The sequence below is a fragment of the Pleurodeles waltl genome, chromosome 4_1 (genome assembly GCF_031143425.1).
Source record: "Pleurodeles waltl isolate 20211129_DDA chromosome 4_1, aPleWal1.hap1.20221129, whole genome shotgun sequence".
In the NCBI taxonomy this organism is placed as follows: Eukaryota; Metazoa; Chordata; class Amphibia; order Caudata; family Salamandridae; genus Pleurodeles; species Pleurodeles waltl.
In genome coordinates this window covers 198,854,926-198,874,317 of record NC_090442.1, presented here as the reverse complement: position 1 = coordinate 198,874,317, position 19,392 = coordinate 198,854,926, and the positions used below count along the sequence as shown (strand labels likewise).

Sequence of the window (19,392 nt, the reverse complement as noted above, 5' to 3'; positions counted from 1 at the left end):
GTTGAAAAAAAAAAAAAAATCAAAACTTCCCCTTCAAAGTCCATCTGTATTAGGGGCCTGGAGGACGGGTCCCTCAGGTACACTCTGGATCCTCTTCAGGATGTCATTCCACTGCTACAAGGCGACTCCATGGATGCACTTGACCTCAAAGAGGCCTACTTCTACATCCAGATCAGTCCTGCACATCAGCACTACCTACAGTCTGTGGTAAGTTGTCAACACTATTAATATGAAGTGCTGCCCTTAAGGGTCCCCACCGCTCCTCAAATTTCTACAAAGTGCCTTGCAGTGGTGGCCGTGCACCTGCGAAGACTGGGTATCCACGTATTCCTATACCTGGACAATTGGCTGGTGAGCGCTACGCAGCAGCACATCTACAAAACCAGACTGACAAAGATCAGTGGGATCCCAGTCAGAGGGGACTCCACATCAACTATCTGGAGCTATTAGTTGTCCGTATAGCCCTTAAGGCCTTCCTCCCCACATAGTGGGCAAGGTAAGTAGCCTTCATCCATATGGGCAACATAACAGCCATGTACTACATACAGAGGCAGGGAGACACTCGCTTTCCCCAGCTTTCTCAGCTAACTCAGTCCGGCTGACGCTGGGCTCTCCACCACAAGGTCCACCTACTGGCGGAGTATTTCTCATGAGTGGACAACAACATTGCTGATCTCAACAGGATGCAGCTACAAGTCCACGAGTGGGAACACCAACCAGGAATTTTTCTCCGTTGCTTCCAGTGCTGGGGGTCTCGAGATGTTGACCTCTTCGCCATGGCAGAAAACAGATAACGCCCAGACTTTGCCTCCAGATTCTCACAGCACATGTGCAGTGTTGATTAACTGATCGAGGATATTTGCCTATGCTTTTTGACTTCCTGTCTCTTCAGTCGTAGTTCAGAGGCTGCGCAGTCCTCTCTCATCCTCATCCTGGTGGCTTCCACTTGGGCCAGACAGCCCTGGTTCACAATTCTCATTGAGCTTTCGGTTGTTATGCACAAAAGGTTCCCAAACAGGCCTGACCATAGAAATCGGGGACCCGACCCCAGGAGTCTCAGCCTTGCCATCTAGCTCCTGAGGTCTTAGAGTTTACCTCCTGAATGCATGAGTATTCTTAAAGAAGCACATAAACCCAGCACTTGTGCTTGCTATGCTGCCATATGTGAAGGTTTGTCTGCTACTGCCTTTCAAACCATATTGACCTTATAGCAGCCAGTGTTCAGAACATTGTTTATTTACTAGACGTTTAAACTTGTGACCTAGTCTTCACCTCCATTTGGCTGATATGACTGCTTATCTTTGAAATAGGCGACATGTCTCTTTCGTCCGGAGTCCAGTCGTTAAAGCTGTTATGGAGGGACTCGTCATTCCTCCCCCAGTGGCTCCGGCTCGACATGGAATCCTAACATTGTCCTCACAAGACTTATGGGTCCCTTGTTTGGGCCCCTTGAGCCATGTCCCTTACAATTTCTTTCTTTCTTGGAAAGTAGCATTCCTGGTGACTATAACATCATAAAGATGTGTCAATGAGGTCCAAGCCTTCACTTTAGAAGAACACTTTCTTCAAGTTCATAGGGATAGCACCAACCCTAAATGTCTTCCTAAGGTGGTCTATTTTTTCCATGTCAACCAGTCTATACAACTGTTTCCTTTCCTTAAACCTGACTCTGTTGCAAAAGGGCTCTTCATACCTTAGCCATCAAACGAGCCTTAATGTATTTTGTGGGTAGGACAAAGCCCTTCTGTGAAATTCAACAAATGTTTGTTGCATTTTCTCATCTGCATAAAAGGAAGACCTTATCTAAATCAGCCCTAGCCAGGTGGATAGTTAAAAGCATTCAAACCTGTTACATGAAAATTAAGAGTTTTACCTGCTCCTCCTAGAGCCCTCTCTACTAAGAAGAAAGGGTCCTCCATGACTTTGCTCAGAAGCATCCCTATAGCAGTCATTTGTAAAGCAGCATTTTGGTAGAGTAATTCAACGTAAGGGGGATGATCTGTCTTCAGCCTGGTATTGAACCAAAGAAACTACATTTGCCTCACTTTTTTGTAAAAAAAAAAAAAAAAAATAATAAAATGATGGTGACTGCTAGCTGCAGATTCATAACCTTTTGAATATTCCAGAGGTGCCAAACTGGATCCGTAAGGTTTTCCACAATATCACTGCATGCCAGAAGATGGCACTATGCGGCTCCTCACTGGTTCTGGAAGTGATGTGCGGGGCCTATATAGGTGCTGCACCCTTGTGCTGTCAGTTCCTTTCTTTCTGTGCCACAAGTTGCAGATCCGGTGATTCTGTTGTCTCTGAAACCTCTTATTCAGTTTTCTTCAACAAATTCTAACAGTGTGCAAGGGATGTCACTCTCTATGATGACACGTTTTAAGGACTGTCATAAACATATGTCTGTGCCAGATCCCCAACAAGTTTGCTTGTGTTGTCTGGGGTCGGGCTACGACTCCCAAGACTTGTGGAGACTGCATGATGAGCCTGAAAGCCACCAGGGAACGCATGCAACACAAGGCAAAGCAAAACTTTGCCACGAAGCACAAGAAGACACAGTGCCTGGGCTGCTCTATTTCCTGCTCCAAGTCTAACCCTCGATCCAACTCCCAGAGACAAAGGAGCTTTCTCCAGAGTTCATCTTTGCCACACTCTTAAGTCCTCCAGAAGGCACAAAAAAATGTAAAAAGTCAAAGCAGTGCTCTACACGTCGCCGTTCCCACTCACATGACAAAGTGCGTGGGCAGCGCCAAGTGTCCTGTACTTGCTCCCATAGATGGTTGACTTTGGATCTGCTTCCGCAGCTGTTTCTGGTACTGCTCAAGTTTCTGGGGCCTTCATCCTCCATTAGATTAAAGAATTCCACACATTATGCTCTGGCTCCTCAGGTCTCTGCCAACTCGCTCAGACGCGTCTTCATACTCCACAGAGCTGAGAATCCCTCGAGTTGGGCTACTGCTGGCATGTTCACCCTTGACACCAGCTGAACCATCTGAGACACTTTTGTCAGCTCCAGTCCTGACACCACCCCCGGCAACCGCACCAGGCCCGGTTACGTCAGCACAGTTGGCAACCTTGCCCCCTCAAACAGGTGGCCCTGTTTGTTTCATCTGACTCTAGATCGACTTAGACAGCGTCACAACCGAATCAACAAGTTACTGCACTAGCTTTACCACAGAGTTAACAACATTATTTATGGTCTATTTTTGGGGCTGACTGTCGGTGACCATGGCCAGGGTGATTATTTCAGCCCTATGCTGTTGACAATAGGTATGAGGACTTGCAAGAGGCTAGTGGATTAGATATTTCTCCTAAGACTCTCTCTCCTTCTGGCCCACCCACAGAAGACTCTGCCTCCTTTGCCACAGTTACGGGTAGGGCGGCTGAAGTCCTTGACCGCCACCTTCCCCACCATCAAGTTGAAAACAAATGTATTGACCGAGGTCTTGCACCCTGGCCAGACTGCTTTGGAGCATATCAATGAAGCATTGGCCAATACCTACCTTTGGGCCTAGTTTAAGCCTTATTCTGTCCGTCACTCAACTGGCAAATTGTCAGGCACCACCATCCTGCTCCAGACGACCCTCTTTTTGTCACAGCACCCTGGTCTATGGAGTCTTGAGGTTCAAGCTTCCAGTAGCTAAACCAACCCTAACAATTTCCCTACCACTCCCCCTGACAGGGAATCAAAGGGAGTAAAAGACTTTCGGGAAAGGTATATTCTCTTCAGCCCGTTTGGCCCTGCAGTCAGTCAACGCCTTCTGTTTGTTGGGCTGCTATACTCATGCCTTTTGGGTCTCAGTGGCACAAGTCCTCCCTAGTGTTCCAGAAGAACTTTGTCCTGTACTTTCACAGGCAATTCAGATTGTTTGTGATGCGGCCATATTCACAATCTGTTGTGGCTTGGACACCATCTACTCCATTGGGTGAGCTATAGGCATCCGTGCTGCCTTTCGTTGCCCTGCGTGGCTGCAATCATCTGGGTTATCGGGCTATGTCCAGTCCTCCCTGATGGCATGCCATTCGATATGACTCCCTTGTTTGGGATCTAGTTTGAATATGCCCTTGAACTTTTCAAGGTTAGTAGGGGTTCTGTTTGCTGTGCCGGCCTATGCACCCAGGCTCGTACAAAGTGTTTCTTACCGCCAGCCTGTCCTTGCCCAGCAGTGAACCCAGCAATTTTGCAAGAGAAGTTGTGGTGCTCACTGTCCCCTTGGCCAGGTCAACATGCTGCTCAGCCTCTGGCCCCATTTCTACCCCTCCCCCCCCCCCCCCCAAATAGCCCGTCCTGCCAAATCACTTTAGGGTCACATCAACGTGGTGGGTGGCAGATTCCATTGATTCCAACCTCAGTGGCAAGGGATCGCATCAGGTGGGTCCTTCAAATTGTTTGCAAATGTTACGCCTTACATTCACCTTTTTGTCCCCGCTCTACTTTTCACCATCTACGCATCAAATTATAGAGGACCATTTCATCATTTTACAACAGGAAGTTCAAGCTCTTTTGGCCAAAGTGACTATTCAGAGGACACCTGTATCATAAGTAGGACATGGTTGCTATTCCTGCTACTTTCTAGTGCCCAAGGTCTTTGGCCTGTTCTAGTTAGCACACACTCAGCTTCTTCCTCCGGCAGAAGAAATTCAGAATGCTCATCCTGGCCCAGATCGTGTCTGCCCGTGATCCTGTCATGGGGCCCTTTTGTACTCATGTTGGTTCACCCTGTTCTTAGCTTCATTTTATATTTCATGTTATGTACTTTAGCTGCACGGCTTTTAGTGGTAACATTTTACACACGTTTCTCACATGATATTCTTCTAGGAATATGTGATACAAGTTGATTGCCTTTGCACAACATGTAATCATTACTTTCTGTTCAAGGCTAGGAACACTGTACACAGTTTGCTAGTTATTGTGTTGTGCATCAGGAGACATCTTCTAACACCCAGACATAGCATTGCATCAGGACTGTGCTTCCAACACAGTATGGGTTTATTACATAAACAATGCAATGACCTGGAATGGACAGAGGGCATTCCCGCCACAACCATTCTGGGATGAATACTGTGTTCAACATGCAGCTCTGCTGCTGCTAATCTACCAGCTCTCAAGAGGATTGCCATCTACACTGCATGCCAATTCCTGACACTGTCTTCGGGTATTGGGTTGGGGCTTATCCCTTAGATCTGGCAAGGCAGAAGGGTGCTTCCACTATGCTCTCAGCTTAGTTTTAGGTAGGAACCTTTAGAAACTTTAGCTCTTCTAGAACATGATTACCATGGCTAGATTATTCATAGTCTTAACCATATTTATCATGCTGGTCACTTTGCTCCGTTTCATCTGCCTAATTATCACAGCTCATTCACTTTATGCAAGATTACTCTTGTTTGAATAAATATATTGAAAACTATTCTGCTACCTTCCCCGAATGCTGGAAGCACGCTGAAGTCAACGCCCTACTAAAGAAACCTACGGCTGACCCAAGCGACCTGAAAAACTTCCGCCCCATCTCTCTTCTACCTTTCCCAGCCAAGGTAATAGAAAAGACCGTCAACAAACAGCTGACCACCTTCCTGGAAGACAACAACCTGCTCGACCCTTCACAAACCGGATTCCGAACCAACCACAGCACGGAAACCGCCCTCATCTCAGTCACAGACGACATCAGAACCCTGATGGACAACGGTGAAACAGTCGCCCTCATTCTCCTCGACCTCTCGGCTGCCTTTGACACCGTCTGTCACCGCACCCTAATCACCCGCCTACGCTCCACCGGGATCCAAGGCCAGGCCCTGGACTGGATCGCCTCCTTCCTCGCTAACCGCTCCCAAAGAGTTTACCTCCCTCCGTTTCGCTCAGAACCCACCAAGATCATCTGCGGCGTACCTCAAGGCTCATCGCTCAGCCCGACACTCTTCAATGTCTACATGAGCCCCCTCGCCGACATCGTACGCAAGCACGACATCATCATCACCTCCTACGCCGACGACACCCAACTTGTACTCTCCCTCACCAAGGACCCCGCCAGCGCCAAGACCAACCTACAAGAGGGTATGAAGGACGTCGCAGATTGGATGAGGCTCAGCCGCCTAAAGCTGAACTCTGAAAAAACGGAAGTCCTCATCCTCGGCAACACCCCGTCCGCCTGGGACGACTCCTGGTGGCCCACGGCCCTCGGCACCGCACCGACCCCCGCAGACCACGCCCGCAACCTCGGCTTCATCTTGGACCCTCTTCTCACCATGACCAAGCAAGTCAACGCCGTGTCCTCCGCCTGCTTCCTCACTCTCCGCATGCTCCGTAAGATCTTCCGCTGGATCCCCGCCGACACCAGAAAAACCGTGACCCACGCCCTCGTCACGAGCCGCCTGGACTACGGCAACACCCTCTACGCCGGGACCACAGCCAAACTCCAAAACCGCCTGCAACGCATCCAAAACGCCTCGGCCCGCCTCATCCTCGACGTACCCCGCAACAGCCACATCTCTGCACACCTGAGACACCTGCATTGGCTCCCAGTCAGCAAAAGGATCACCTTCCGTCTTCTCACCCACGCACACAAAGCCCTCCACAACAAGGGACCGGAATACCTCAACAGACGCCTCAGCTTCTACGTCCCCACCCGCCCCCTCCGCTCCGCTGGCCTCGCACTTGCTGCCGTCCCTCGCACCCGCCGCTCCACGGCGGGTGGGAGATCTTTCTCCTTCCTGGCGGCCAAGACCTGGAACTCCCTCCCCACCAGCCTCAGGACCACCCAGGACCACTCCGCTTTCCGGAGACTCCTAAAGACTTGGCTGTTCGAGCAGCGATAACCCCCCCTTCCCCCCCTAGCGCCTTGAGACCCGCACGGGTGAGTAGCGCGCTTTATAAATGTTAATGATTTGATTTGATTTGACTTTGTATATCTTTTGAGTCTTTGCCAGGGCATGCATGAGTAATTCAACGTAAGGGAGTGATCTGTTTCCACAACTTCCCTGGGGAGTCTGAATGTCATGTTCAGGTTGCTGTATCCCCTACCACTCCGGTAGCTTAAGGGGTTCAGGTGAGGCACTGAGGTAGCCAGGAATTGGGCAGACAGTTTCCAGTGGTGTGGATGGACTTAGTCTCCCACATTCTGAAGTTCTGCCGCCCTAAGTAGGCAGTTCTGTTATCTTAGTAGAAACCTATAACATGGCGCCACCAACGTGTTAAGGTCAGGTACTTATTTAATGGGTCTCCTAAGTAGTCTTCTCTTGTGTGCCCAAGGTGCCTGATTTACCCAGTACAGAGATGTCTATGGTGATGGGGATCAAATCCTAATCAGCAGTACAAGAAGTACCTATATTTTGTCTGTAGGTTGTTCAAGCTTGAACCTCTAAGATGATATCTACTTTAGTATTTTTCTTCTCTGAATTCCATTTGCCAAAATGGTGAATCCAGTTAATATTCCTGTAAATTGCAGATATGCTCTTATACAACATTTTCTGCAAAATGGGCTAGTTAATTGGGGTGGAGATGTTACTGAAGTATTTTACTCATGGGTTGGCTTTCCTGCATATCAGTACTTAAATATACCTTTAACATTTCAGGAACATCAAAATTGTTCCCAAGGCACCCTACCACATGTTGAACACGTTAAATTGGGTCCCCTCGGTAATGACTGGGCCAAATGGCCAGTTCTAGCTGCTTACACACCATACCCAAACATACAAAATTTAGCAGCTGCAGATCTAAAAATACTATACAATAATCCAGTCAGATTATAGAAGTGCCTAATACAATTTGTTATATGCACCCTAAACAGTCCCACCAAGGGCTGCTCCAGCCGTCCATCCACACTTGGCCACACCTGGGATTAACCCAGTAACTATTAATAATGTTATGGGTAAATTTCCCACCAGATGGGGTGGAAATTCTGTTCTGGATAGCTCAAAAAACAAACCAGCTGTAATCCGTGTTTCCCCATACGAGACTCCAAGACAAAAATAGAATTCAAACTATGTGCTTGCCACTTGGGTTGGTACCCTCTGTTGATAACTGTGCAATATGGGGTACAGTCCTTGCTGCATTATATAGACCATAACACATGGTACACCATCTCTTGCTGTTTTATCAGAGGTGTTAAAACCGATATAAAATTAATACGTGGATGTCCCTGCCTTGGACTTGGGGGATGAAATTAATAGCTTTGCCACAGTATCCCAATTATTTTAGGAAACATAAGAGGGGAGCGCCAACGTGTTGCGCAAATTCTCTTAATAGATCAGGAATATGAGTTAACCAAACATTATTGCAGAGCCCTATACTTGAATAGGTTGCAGTAATTTGAGGGGCAGACCAAATAAGCCACATCTTAAAAGTAATTCTGAAAAGGATAATTCCAAGTCCAAATAAAATCACGGGGAGAACCTCCGCAGCCAGAGAACTAAAAAAAAAAAAAACATTATAATTGACATAATCTGCATCATTTGAAACAGCCTGACAGGTCTCAGTATACTAATACACACCCTTCCTGTTCTTGCCAGGACTCATCCAGCAAGCGGTCCGAGAGAGCGGGCAGTCAGAATGCAGACAAAAAGACTACACAAAACCTGAAAAAGGACTCACAAAGCTCATCGGACATAAAAAAAGGAAGAGAATGTTCCTCAACAAAAATCCCAATTCAAATAGGCGGTTGCAGGAATTTCGGCAAAAAATGACACCCATACTGAGAATATTACAGAAAATGGGAAGTGACTCTGCTAGACAGCATGTCAGAGGTCACAATAGTTTGCCAGAATCTTCAAGCGTTTCTGGATGCAAAAGCAACTAACTACTTAGAAGTAGCAATGCCAGATAGGCGGGTTCCCTCTCCAGTTAGAGTATACAAATAAAGCATACAGATTGAGGGGTGCATTATACGAGCAATTAAAATAATACTCCAGAAAAGACTAACATTTAGCTATGACTTTCTCTTGGCTGAAAAGAATTGGCCACCAGGGTTTGTTAGAACCCCTCCCGCATGGGGTAGATGTGATTTTACTGTTTTTTTCAGTCCTTGTTCTTCAGCAAGTAAAACAAACTTATGCTGCAGACTAGGCTCTTGCAACTATGTGGGCTGTCATAAGGACTCACTTTCTCTTGTAATACCTACAAGGTTCAATGCGTAAGTGCAACCACAATATCCAATAAAATGTGAATCAAAATCTCCATGGACAACCCTTTGTTTTCAGTACAGAAGCCGGACCAATTCTATAGAATAGTCTTGGATTAGACATTTGAAAAACCACACACACATTTGCAATGCAAAACTCACACAATGTAACATTATTGAGCAATGTTGTGCGGAAAAAATGCAAACAACCCTGGATATTTTCAACAGGTTTTTCTGCCTAATTCTAGTGTCTGAAAGTAGGGATCTAGCCACTTTCTCAGCGCACAGCTCCCAGTGCCATTTTTGCCAGCTTCTCCTGGGAGAACAGGGGTGTTCTCTCCCCGTGTAACATCAATGTTACATGATATTGATCCAGAAGCATTGTCCCATGTCAATGACGTATCTAACAGATGATGACTTAAACACTCATTTGGCCACAGTAGATCTCATTGTTCTGGGATAAGAAAACAAAAATTGCCTATCTCAGTGTCCTGTTTTTAAGGTATGAGCTATCAAATGAGGGGAAAAGCCTGGCACTACACTTCCTTGAGGAGTGTGCTCAATTACAACCACAGCCAAATACCATTAACAAAACTATAGTCCTTGTTAGGATTCTTCAATTTTCACATAAATTATACCAGATTATGCCCAACACATGCAACCATAGTGTCATTTAATTCGCTCAGATTTCTCAGCAAACATTGGACACCAGAATGCACACACATACTAGATCCCTACAGACTGACATGCTCTGTATGAAATAATTTATAGGTTCATGAGCAACGGCCTCTAACCATCAAATTATTGCTATTTGGAAGGGACTCCTTCAGATAACAATTTAAAAGTTACGTTCATATATTGTTTTGGAGTTCCTTAAAGAAAATTCATACTAATTGCTTATTGTACTAGTTTGTCACATGCTGAGTATCTAAATAGAACAGATATAAAGGGTGTATCCTATTAGAGCGATCAGTAGACCTTCAGATACCTTTTTATATCTGTATTTTAAACTATACTTTTGAACACTGCCATCTGATTCCAACTCTTGTGAGGGAACCACCTGAACAGTGGTATCTTAGTCGAGATGAATCTTTCATTCAAAACTGTTGCATTGTATGAACAGGGACATTTTTAAACAAGGAAGGTATTTTTTCTATAGTTAATAATTTTTTAACTTAAGGTAAATATAACTTTTGTTGCGCTATATGTGAGTATGTCACAGTGTGGCCTAATGTTTCCAGATAGTTGATAATGGAAGCAATTTATTGTATTAAGAGCACTATAGATACCCCAGGTGAGTACCTTCTGTTTTGTTGTTACTTTTCTGAAATTGAGAAATCCTGCCAAATCAATGTACACTTTAATCTGGTAAAGTCTTGTTTTTCCCTTGGAGTACAGTTTTCATTTGTGATTATAACGACCGTGGCTGATACAGTTTAAAGCCAGTAGACTTTCCTTTTCCACTTTCATAACTTGTAAAGGTAACATTGCTGTTTATACTAGAGACCCAGTTTATGAATAATCTTCCTGATCTTGCATATGCAGACGCTAAGCAATGTCTCCTTCATGGTAGTACTGGCACTATGGCCCACCTCCTTTTTATTTAACGGATGTAAAAAAATTAACTGCTCTGCCAGTTATTTTTGGAATAACACTATATTGTAGCCTCAATCCTTTTTGCTATTCTCATACAGACTGACATTAATGGTGTTTCGTGGTGTTTAAGTGCCCTTTCACCTGTCTGTCCAGTTTGGAATTTGTGATTAAGCGATCCATCTCACATCTTTGGTTTTGAGTTCATTCTAACATCTTGTAGCTATGTTCTGTCTGTTTTTCTTCCTATTTCTGTTCTTCCCTTTTTATCACAGGCTGGGCGAAGTTTAACTGTGAGTCCGAGCGAGTGACATTCAAACCTGCTGGCAGGAGGACCCGATTTCTGAGTACGCCCTGCTTGGCTCTTTGTGTGTACCTCTTTACTCCTTTCTTGTCTGCCTTTTCTTTCTGTTGTCTTATAAGTGTTACATGCTGCTTATTTAGTGTGTCTCTGTCTCATACTAACCATATGTGATAACTACTGTGTTTCAAATGTCAGAAGTTTGGGGTTCAGATTTATGCATTTCATAAAGTGGTTGTCGACATATCGAACATTGGTTTTAGTTACCAAAAAGTAAACAGACCGAATGTATTAACCACTTGATAATTTAACCTTGTTGATTTGAGATCAATTAGTAACCCAATATCTCTACACTCCCTCTTTTCAATACTGTGCTGTTGCATTCAGACAAGACTAAATAATTTAAGCCCATATTAAAATAATGTTTAACACCCAGACCTAGTGCAAGTGTTTAACACCCAGAGCTGCATTATAGGGAGGATTGTTTAACAATCCAGCAGAGTACTTCTCTTCATTGGTAATCAGGTCTGTCAAAGACCCCTTTTAAGACCACATTTATGGCTGGTCCTCTACAGCTCCACAAGTATTATATATCAACATTGTTTTTAATCATACAGGCGTGCCTGCTTTTAAAAAATAAATACAATTTGTGGTCTCCAATCAGAAGCAGTAATTTAATAATCCTCCAAATGCCAGTTAGCTTGTCCAAAATGCTCACAGTTTTGCGATCTCCATGGTATCTAATTATTTGAACATATACTATACACACAGTGACATTGTACTTCATACCTCATGGTTAATGCTCAGAGTGTGGAGGCATTCTACTAAAACGCTATGAAGAATTGCCCAGCAGGTGTGGGCTCCACATATGCATTTCATGAGTGGCTAAAAGATAAACTTAAACCCTTTTAGGATTAAAATCTTAAATTTCTCTCTTGCATGTCATTTGGTCGGTTCATTCTAGCTAGCTGGTATGATTCTTTAGGAAGTTAGGCTTTTGTTCTGACTACTCACTCTTCACTGATTTACTTCTTAGTATGAAAGACACTGTCCAGATCACACTTCTTGATTAGCTGACACATATAAATTAACTTCCACTAACATCTGATTGAGGTGAAGCAATGTAATTGTAATTTAATGGTCATGTATTACCCTGTCCCTTGATTTTCTGGTTTTGTTGGATTTCTCAAACTGATAAAACAATAACACCTAAAATTAGAAAATGTAAAGGTACTTTTTCTGCACATCACAATATCCCACATAGTCCTATAAATAGGATGGTGGTTTAAATTCCTGGTACTTTTGGCTTCATTTTAGGAAAGACTCAGCAATGCACTTCATCTTTGTGCAGCGTCTCTTGCGTTGTTAGTGCCCTTTGCTTTAAAAATAAAGGATACATTCACTTAGAAAACTCTGTCAATCTCAACATCGTTTGTGATAATGAGAGGAATTTGAAAGGACTCTTCTGGTATATTGCAGCAGCATAGGTGAAAAGATAAATTTTGCACTTTATTACTAGTGTAAAGCAAATTAAAATGCACCCTATTTATCTTGCATCTTTATTACTGTAATACTCTCAACACTGCCCTTCATGACTTTCTCAGATGTAATTTCCTGCTTCAAAAGTTCAAAGCGTTTTACACAATCTCATCAAGAAAAATGCTTGCGCAGTTTTAACTTTAGATGAATTGAAGAGTTTTCGATTCAAATGTAAGACAGTCGAACCTAATAGTAACAAGAAACGCTATATTTTGGAGAAAATCAGGGTTTTTGTACGAAAGCTTTATGGTGAGAGGGCACAACAGTCTCCTGCATTATTTGTTCCCTTATTTATTCTCTATCACACTTTCTTTTCTGTATTTTCTACCAGCTGACGAGTGAAATTGTGCAGATAAACTAATATTTACTGCATCGCTTGTCTTCTCAGTCTTGAAACATTCCATACACTGTTTAAACAAAGTGTTCTCGCCTGTTTTAAATTTTAAAATACACTACAATGGCGACCTACAGAGAGTGCAGCTCCATTACAAAAAGGGTTGGACCACTCATGCCGTTACCCTGCAGGCGCTTACCGAAAACCATTACCACTCAAGTATGTTTTAACTGCATTTGTAATGATAGTCACTACAACGCATAGCTAACTTACAGTGCAGGTAAGTCATGGACGTCACTAGGTCTCGCAACTGCAACCACTGCTTTGCCCCTTGTGAACGCTAATACTGCCTTTGTAACCCTTGGTCTCAGAGGTGGCAGAATCAGTGTCAGGAACATAGTGGCAGCTGGTCCTTATGGACATTGTTTGGGGCCCCAGTTTCCTTCTTTAGCCAACTTATTTTTGTTATACTAGTAGTGAATAGTATTGCATTATTCACTATTAGTGTAATAAAGAGTGGAGTATAATTAGCTGGAATATGACTCTCCCTGGCAGCTGAAATACTTACAAACTTCTTTTCAATGTATGTTGTGTGCACGCTTGGGGGTGAGAATGTATTTGTGAGAGAATGTGTGTATGTGTGTTTTATGTGCGAATGAGTGAAAGAAATTCAAATGGCATGTGAAGTCACTTCCACTACACCTGGCATTTTGGTGAAATTACGTTCATGAAGTAAGTATATGTAGGATACATATAACTATATGTGTGTGTGTTTATACATATATATTTGTGTAAGTGTGTTTATGCAAATTTATGCATATGTATCTAGTAAAGGAAATAACCTAAGATGCTAAACTAAACTTCTTATTATGGTAAACAAAGTTCAATTTATAGTTCAGCACTTAAGTGAAGAAATATTTAATTACATTAATTGTTAGACATTAAGATAAAAGTAATGGAAGCGAATCAAACAATATATGTAGTGCACTAGAACAGTGGTTCCCAACCTTTTGACTTCTGTGGACCCCCATCTTATCAATACTGGAGCCGGGGACCCCCACTGATTCATTATTGGAATCCGGGGTCCCCCACTAAGTCATTACTGATAGTTGGAACCTAATATTACATTTTCTAAGCAGTCGCGGACCCCCTGAGGAGGCTTGGCGGACCCCCAGGGGTCTCCGGCCCACAGGTTGGGAACCACTGCACTAGAATGTTTTTGATTTATTAATAGGTGCAGCTAATTAAGGTAAATCTTACAAGTATTTAAAATCTAAAATTAAAGGGAGTCAAGCAATTAATATATTTAATAACAGAGTTGATTTGTTTTAGTCTTGGTTTGTATAAAGACTAGAGGTGTAATGCAATTAAAATATAGTTATGGAATGAGGCAAGATGCATAGAGAATTAGTGTTTTCGAGTCACAGGATCGAGTGACTCCTTCTCTTCGGCTCCATTGCGCATGGGCATCGACTCAATGTTTGATTGTTTTCTTTCCGCCATCAGGTTCGGACGTGTTTCCTTTCGCTCTGATAGTTCATTTCGGAAACTTTGAAAATGCTTCAGTTTTCAATGGTATTGTATCGATCGCGTTACATCTTTTATTGACACTTCGGTACCGTCAGAACAGACATCTCTACTTGCCCTTCGGGGCGCACCTGCCCAACTCGGGCCTGGTTGGGCTGATCGCGTGGAAGCCTCATGGATCGGACTCCATTCCGATTCTGTCCTCTGTGCCACGCCAAATTACCTTATACAGACCAACACCTCGTCTGTAATCTTTGCCTTTCCCCAGATCATCGGGAAGAAAATTGCGAGGCCTGCCGATCCTTCCGATCAAAAAAAGACACTTCGGGACAGAAGGGCCAGATGGTGCCAAAAAGCTCAGAACCTCTCCACGTCGAGGAGGAAGAGATCATGCAGACCGCAGTCTCCGTTGAAGGATCCGACTCCGACCAGGAATCCGAGGAGGACAGACCTGTCATGGCAGGGCAGCACGTGAGTACACCTACCCCTGTACCATCTAAACCGAAATATAAGGCCTTGGGGACGCCACTGCCGGAAGGCTATAGCTCGACCCGAAAGAAGACACCCTGTGACCAAACCGCCAGTTCGGCACAGAAAAAGGCCACTTCTCCGAAGCCATCGGAGTCTACCTCTGTTTCCGACTCGAGCAAACACTGCTCTTCCGAGTTGAAATTTCGGAAATCCCTTTCGGACCTGAGACCATTCACAACGCCATCTTTTTCGATACCGAAAAAGACAGCTTCAGAGCCGAAAAGAGCAGGTTACACCGAGGAGCATGGACTTTCTAAAACACTCAAAGCCATAAAACTTCTGAGATGGACTCCCAAATACAGCTAATACTGGAAGTAATGGACAAAAGGCAAGCCAGGATTCATATCCATAAAAAAACTGGCAGAATCTTAACAGCACCTCCTCTAAAGCCTAACATGAAATTAGCCTTTCAGGAGGAATTGGACACTGCACAGCCTCCAGCTAAAGTGCCAAAGACAAAGGAGAGACCACCACCGCCTCAATTTTCTCCTCCTCACTCTCCACACCTGCATATCTCTCCTCTTACCAGTCCTACACCAATGCAGTTACCATCACATTCCTTTGACTCGCAACAAGATAATGTAGACCCATGGGATCTTTATGATCCAGATCCCATTCTCGATAACAACCCAGACTGCTATCCCTCTAAGCCCTCACCACCAGAGGATAGTACAGGATACAATCAAGTACTAGCTAGGGCTGCAACATACCATAGTGTCACCATGCACACTGAACCTTTGGAGGGCGATTTTTTTGTTCAATACACTATCCTCCACACACACAACATACCAGTTGCTCCCTATACTCCCGGGCATGGTAAAACATGCTGATCAAATATTTAGCGAGCCTGTCAAACCCAGAATAATAACTCCTGGGTAGAGAAAAAATACAAGCCACCTCCCTCTGATCCTGTCTATATAACTCAGCAACTCCCTCCAGACTCAGTAGTCGTAAGTGCTGCCAGGAAGAGGGCAAACTCAGTCGTCAGGTGATGCACCCCTATCAGACAAAGAGAGTAGAAAATTTGATGTTACAGGAAAGAGAGTGGCATCCCAGGCAGCCAACCAATGGAGAATAGCCAACTCTTGAGCGTTGTTGGCTAGATATGACAGGGCCCATTGGAATGAGAGGAAAGATATAATTCAGCATCTCCCCAAGGAACATCAAAAGAGGGCACAGCAGATCGTGGAGGAAGGGCAAGCCATCACCAACAATCAGATTAGGTCTGCCCTAGACTCAGCAGACACAGCAGCCAGGAGCATCAACACTGCTGTCACAATCAGGAGGCATGCATGGCTTAGGTCCTCTGGCTTCAAACCCAAAATCCATCAAGCGGTGTTGAATATGCCGTTCAACAAAAAACAGCTTTTCGGCCCAGAAGTGGACTCTGCAATTGAAAAAATGCGTAAGGATTCAGACTCTGCAAAGGCGATGTTTGCACTATATACCACACAATACAGGGAATCCTTTCGGAAACCCCAGTTTAGAGGTGGGTTTAGGGATCAAACTGCAGAGGCATCTACATCACAGCCAAAACCGGCCTACCAACCTCAATACCAATGAGGTGGTTTTAAGAGCACATATAGAGGCCAGTACACCAGAGGTAAAGGGAAATATCAAACACCTAAACAAGCCTCACAACAAAATAAACAGTGATTTGTTTAATTCCCTTCCACTCCACACCTCCCCTGTGGGAGGGAGACTGCAAAAGTTCCACACCAATTGGCAAAACATTACCACAGACAATTGGGTATTATCAATTATCCGCAATGGCTATTGCCTAGAATTGATAAAAACTCCACCAGACATTCCACACAACCTATCCACAGAACACATCACTCTGTTACAGGAAGAAGTCAAATCTCTTATTACTCAAACAAGCCATAGAACCCATGCCACAAAATCAAGTAGGGACGGGAGTTTACTCACTGTATTTCCTCATTCCCAAAAAAGATGGCACCCTAAAGCCAATATTAGATCCCAGGACCCTCAATCTTTACGCCCTGAACATTTCCACATGGTAACTCTCCAGGATGTTATCCCATTACTCCAAATACACGATTTCATGGCAACATGAGATCTCAAGGATGCGTATTTTCATATACCCATCCATCCAGCGCACAGAAAATATCTCAGGTTTGTCATTCAAGGTGTTACCCTTCGGAATAACAACAGCTCCAAGGGCATTCACAAAGTACCTAGCGGTAGTAGCAGCCTACCTAAGAAGACAACATATACATGTCTTTCCATATCTAGATGATTGGCTAATAAAATCAAACAGTCATACGCAGTGTCAAAACCATGCACATTACGTAATACAAACCTTGCACACGCTAGGGTTCTCAATAAATTACCAAAAGTCGCAACTACAACCTGCGCGAATACAACAGTATTTAGGGGCAATCCTAAATACTCAAAAAGCGCTAGCAAGTCCAAATACGCACAGAATACAAGCATTCCAAAATATCATTGCACAGATACAGACAGATCAACAGTACAGTCAGATTTGTCATGAAAATGTTAGGGATGATGCCATAATGTATTGCAGTTGTTCCACATGCAAGACTAAACATGCGGCTCTTACAACAGTGCCTTGCACAACAATGGTCACAGGCACACGGTCAACTTCAAGATCTAGTGTTGATAGACCGCCAAACATACATGTCCCTTCAGTGGTGGAATTCCACAAATCTGAACAAAGGGCGGCCATTTCAAGACCCTGTGCCTCAGACCATAATTACAACAGATGCATAAATGATTGGCTGGGGAGCTCACCTCAACAATCACAACATCCAAGGACAGTGTGATGTCCAACACAAACAGCTACACATAAATCACTTAGAGTTGTTAGCTGTCTTCCAAGCACTCAAAGCTTTTCAGCCTCTTCTCACTCAGAACAATGTCCTGATCAAAACAGACAACATGACCCCATGTATTACCTAAACAAACAGGGAGGGACACATTCGTCCCAACTCTCCCTCCTAGCTCAAACAATTTGGAAATGGGCAATACACAACCAAATTCACCTGGTAGCACAATACATTCCAGGGATACACAATCAATTGGCAGATGTTCTCAGCAGAAATCATCAACATACACACGAGTGGGAGATTCACCCTCAAGTACTTCAAAAATACTTTCAACAATGGGGAACACCAAACATAGATCTGTTCGCCACAAGCGAAAATGCAAAATGCCAAAACTTCGCATCCAGACACCCACATCCCCTATCCAAGGGCAATGCTCTATGGATCAATTGGTCAGGGATATTTGCTTACGCTTTTCCCCCTCTCCCACTCATTCAATTTGTAGTCAACAAATTGTGTCATAATACATTCAATATGATTCTCATAGCACCAACGTGGGCGCGTAAACCGTGGTACACAACATTGTTAGACCTGTCAGTTTTACCACATTCCAAGCTCCCAAACAGACCAGACCTGTTGACACAAAACAAAGGGCAGGTCAGGCACCCAGATCCCAACACACTCAATCTGGCGATTTGGCTCCTGTGGTCATAGAATTTGGGTATTTACAACTACCCTCAGAATGTATGGAAGTGAATAAGCAAGCGAGAAACCCCACTACTAGACAGTGCTATGCTAACAAATGGAAAAGATTTGTATATTACTGTCAATCTAAACAGATTGCCCCTCTTACAGTATCAATACATGATATTGTATGCTATTTACTTCATTTACAAAAATCTAATTTAGAACTCTCTTCCATTAAAATACATCTCACTGCAATTTAAGCATATTTGCAGATTGTACAGCACAGTTCTTTGTTTAGAGTTCCTGTTATCAAAGCCTTCATGGAAGGCTTAAAACGCATCATTCCACCCAGAACGCCTCCAGTTCCTTCTTGGAATTTAAACATAGTGCTTACCAGACTTATGGGCCCACCATTTGAACCTATGCACTCATGTCAAATGCAATTCTTAACATGGAAGGTTGCCTTGCTAGTCGCAATTACTTCATTGCGAAGAGTCAGTGAAATTCAAGCTTTCACTATTGAAGAACCGTTCATACAAGTAGACAAACATAAAGCTGCACTACGAACTAACCCTAAATTTCTACCAAAGGTGGTATCACCTTTTCATATTAATCAAACAGTGAAACTACCAGTCTTCTTCCCACAGCCAGATTCTGTGGCAGAAAGAGCTCTACTTACATTAGACATTAAAAGAGCACTAATGTACTATATAGATAAAACGAAACCATTCAGAAAAACTAAACAGCTGTTTGTAGCCTTTCAAAACCCTCATACTGGTAACCCCATTTCAAAACGAGGATTAGCAAAATGGATAGTGAAATGTATCCAAACATGCTACGTCAAAGCCAAAAGACAACTCTTAGTTACTCCTAAAGCATATTCCACAAGGAAAAAGTTGCTACAATGGCTTTTTTTTTTTAGGAAACATACCAATGGCTGAAACATGTAAAGCAGCTACT

The 19,392-nt window shown here is 43.8% G+C and overlaps 1 protein-coding gene across 6 annotated transcripts in view; it reads left to right on the top strand.

Moving 5' to 3' along the window:
• The window catches only part of WNK1 (WNK lysine deficient protein kinase 1), a 669,373-nt gene that overhangs the window by 593,189 nt on the left and 56,792 nt on the right, over positions 1 to 19,392 (top strand). For 5 of the 6 annotated variants that reach the window (XM_069228121.1, XM_069228119.1, XM_069228120.1 and 2 more), the window contains one exon: positions 10,982 to 11,053. The exons of the other annotated variant lie outside the window; for it this stretch is intronic. In XM_069228121.1, coding sequence (XP_069084222.1) covers positions 10,982 to 11,053 — 72 coding nt within the window. The remainder of the gene's footprint in view (positions 1 to 10,981; positions 11,054 to 19,392) is intronic. 6 annotated transcript variants of the gene reach the window in all.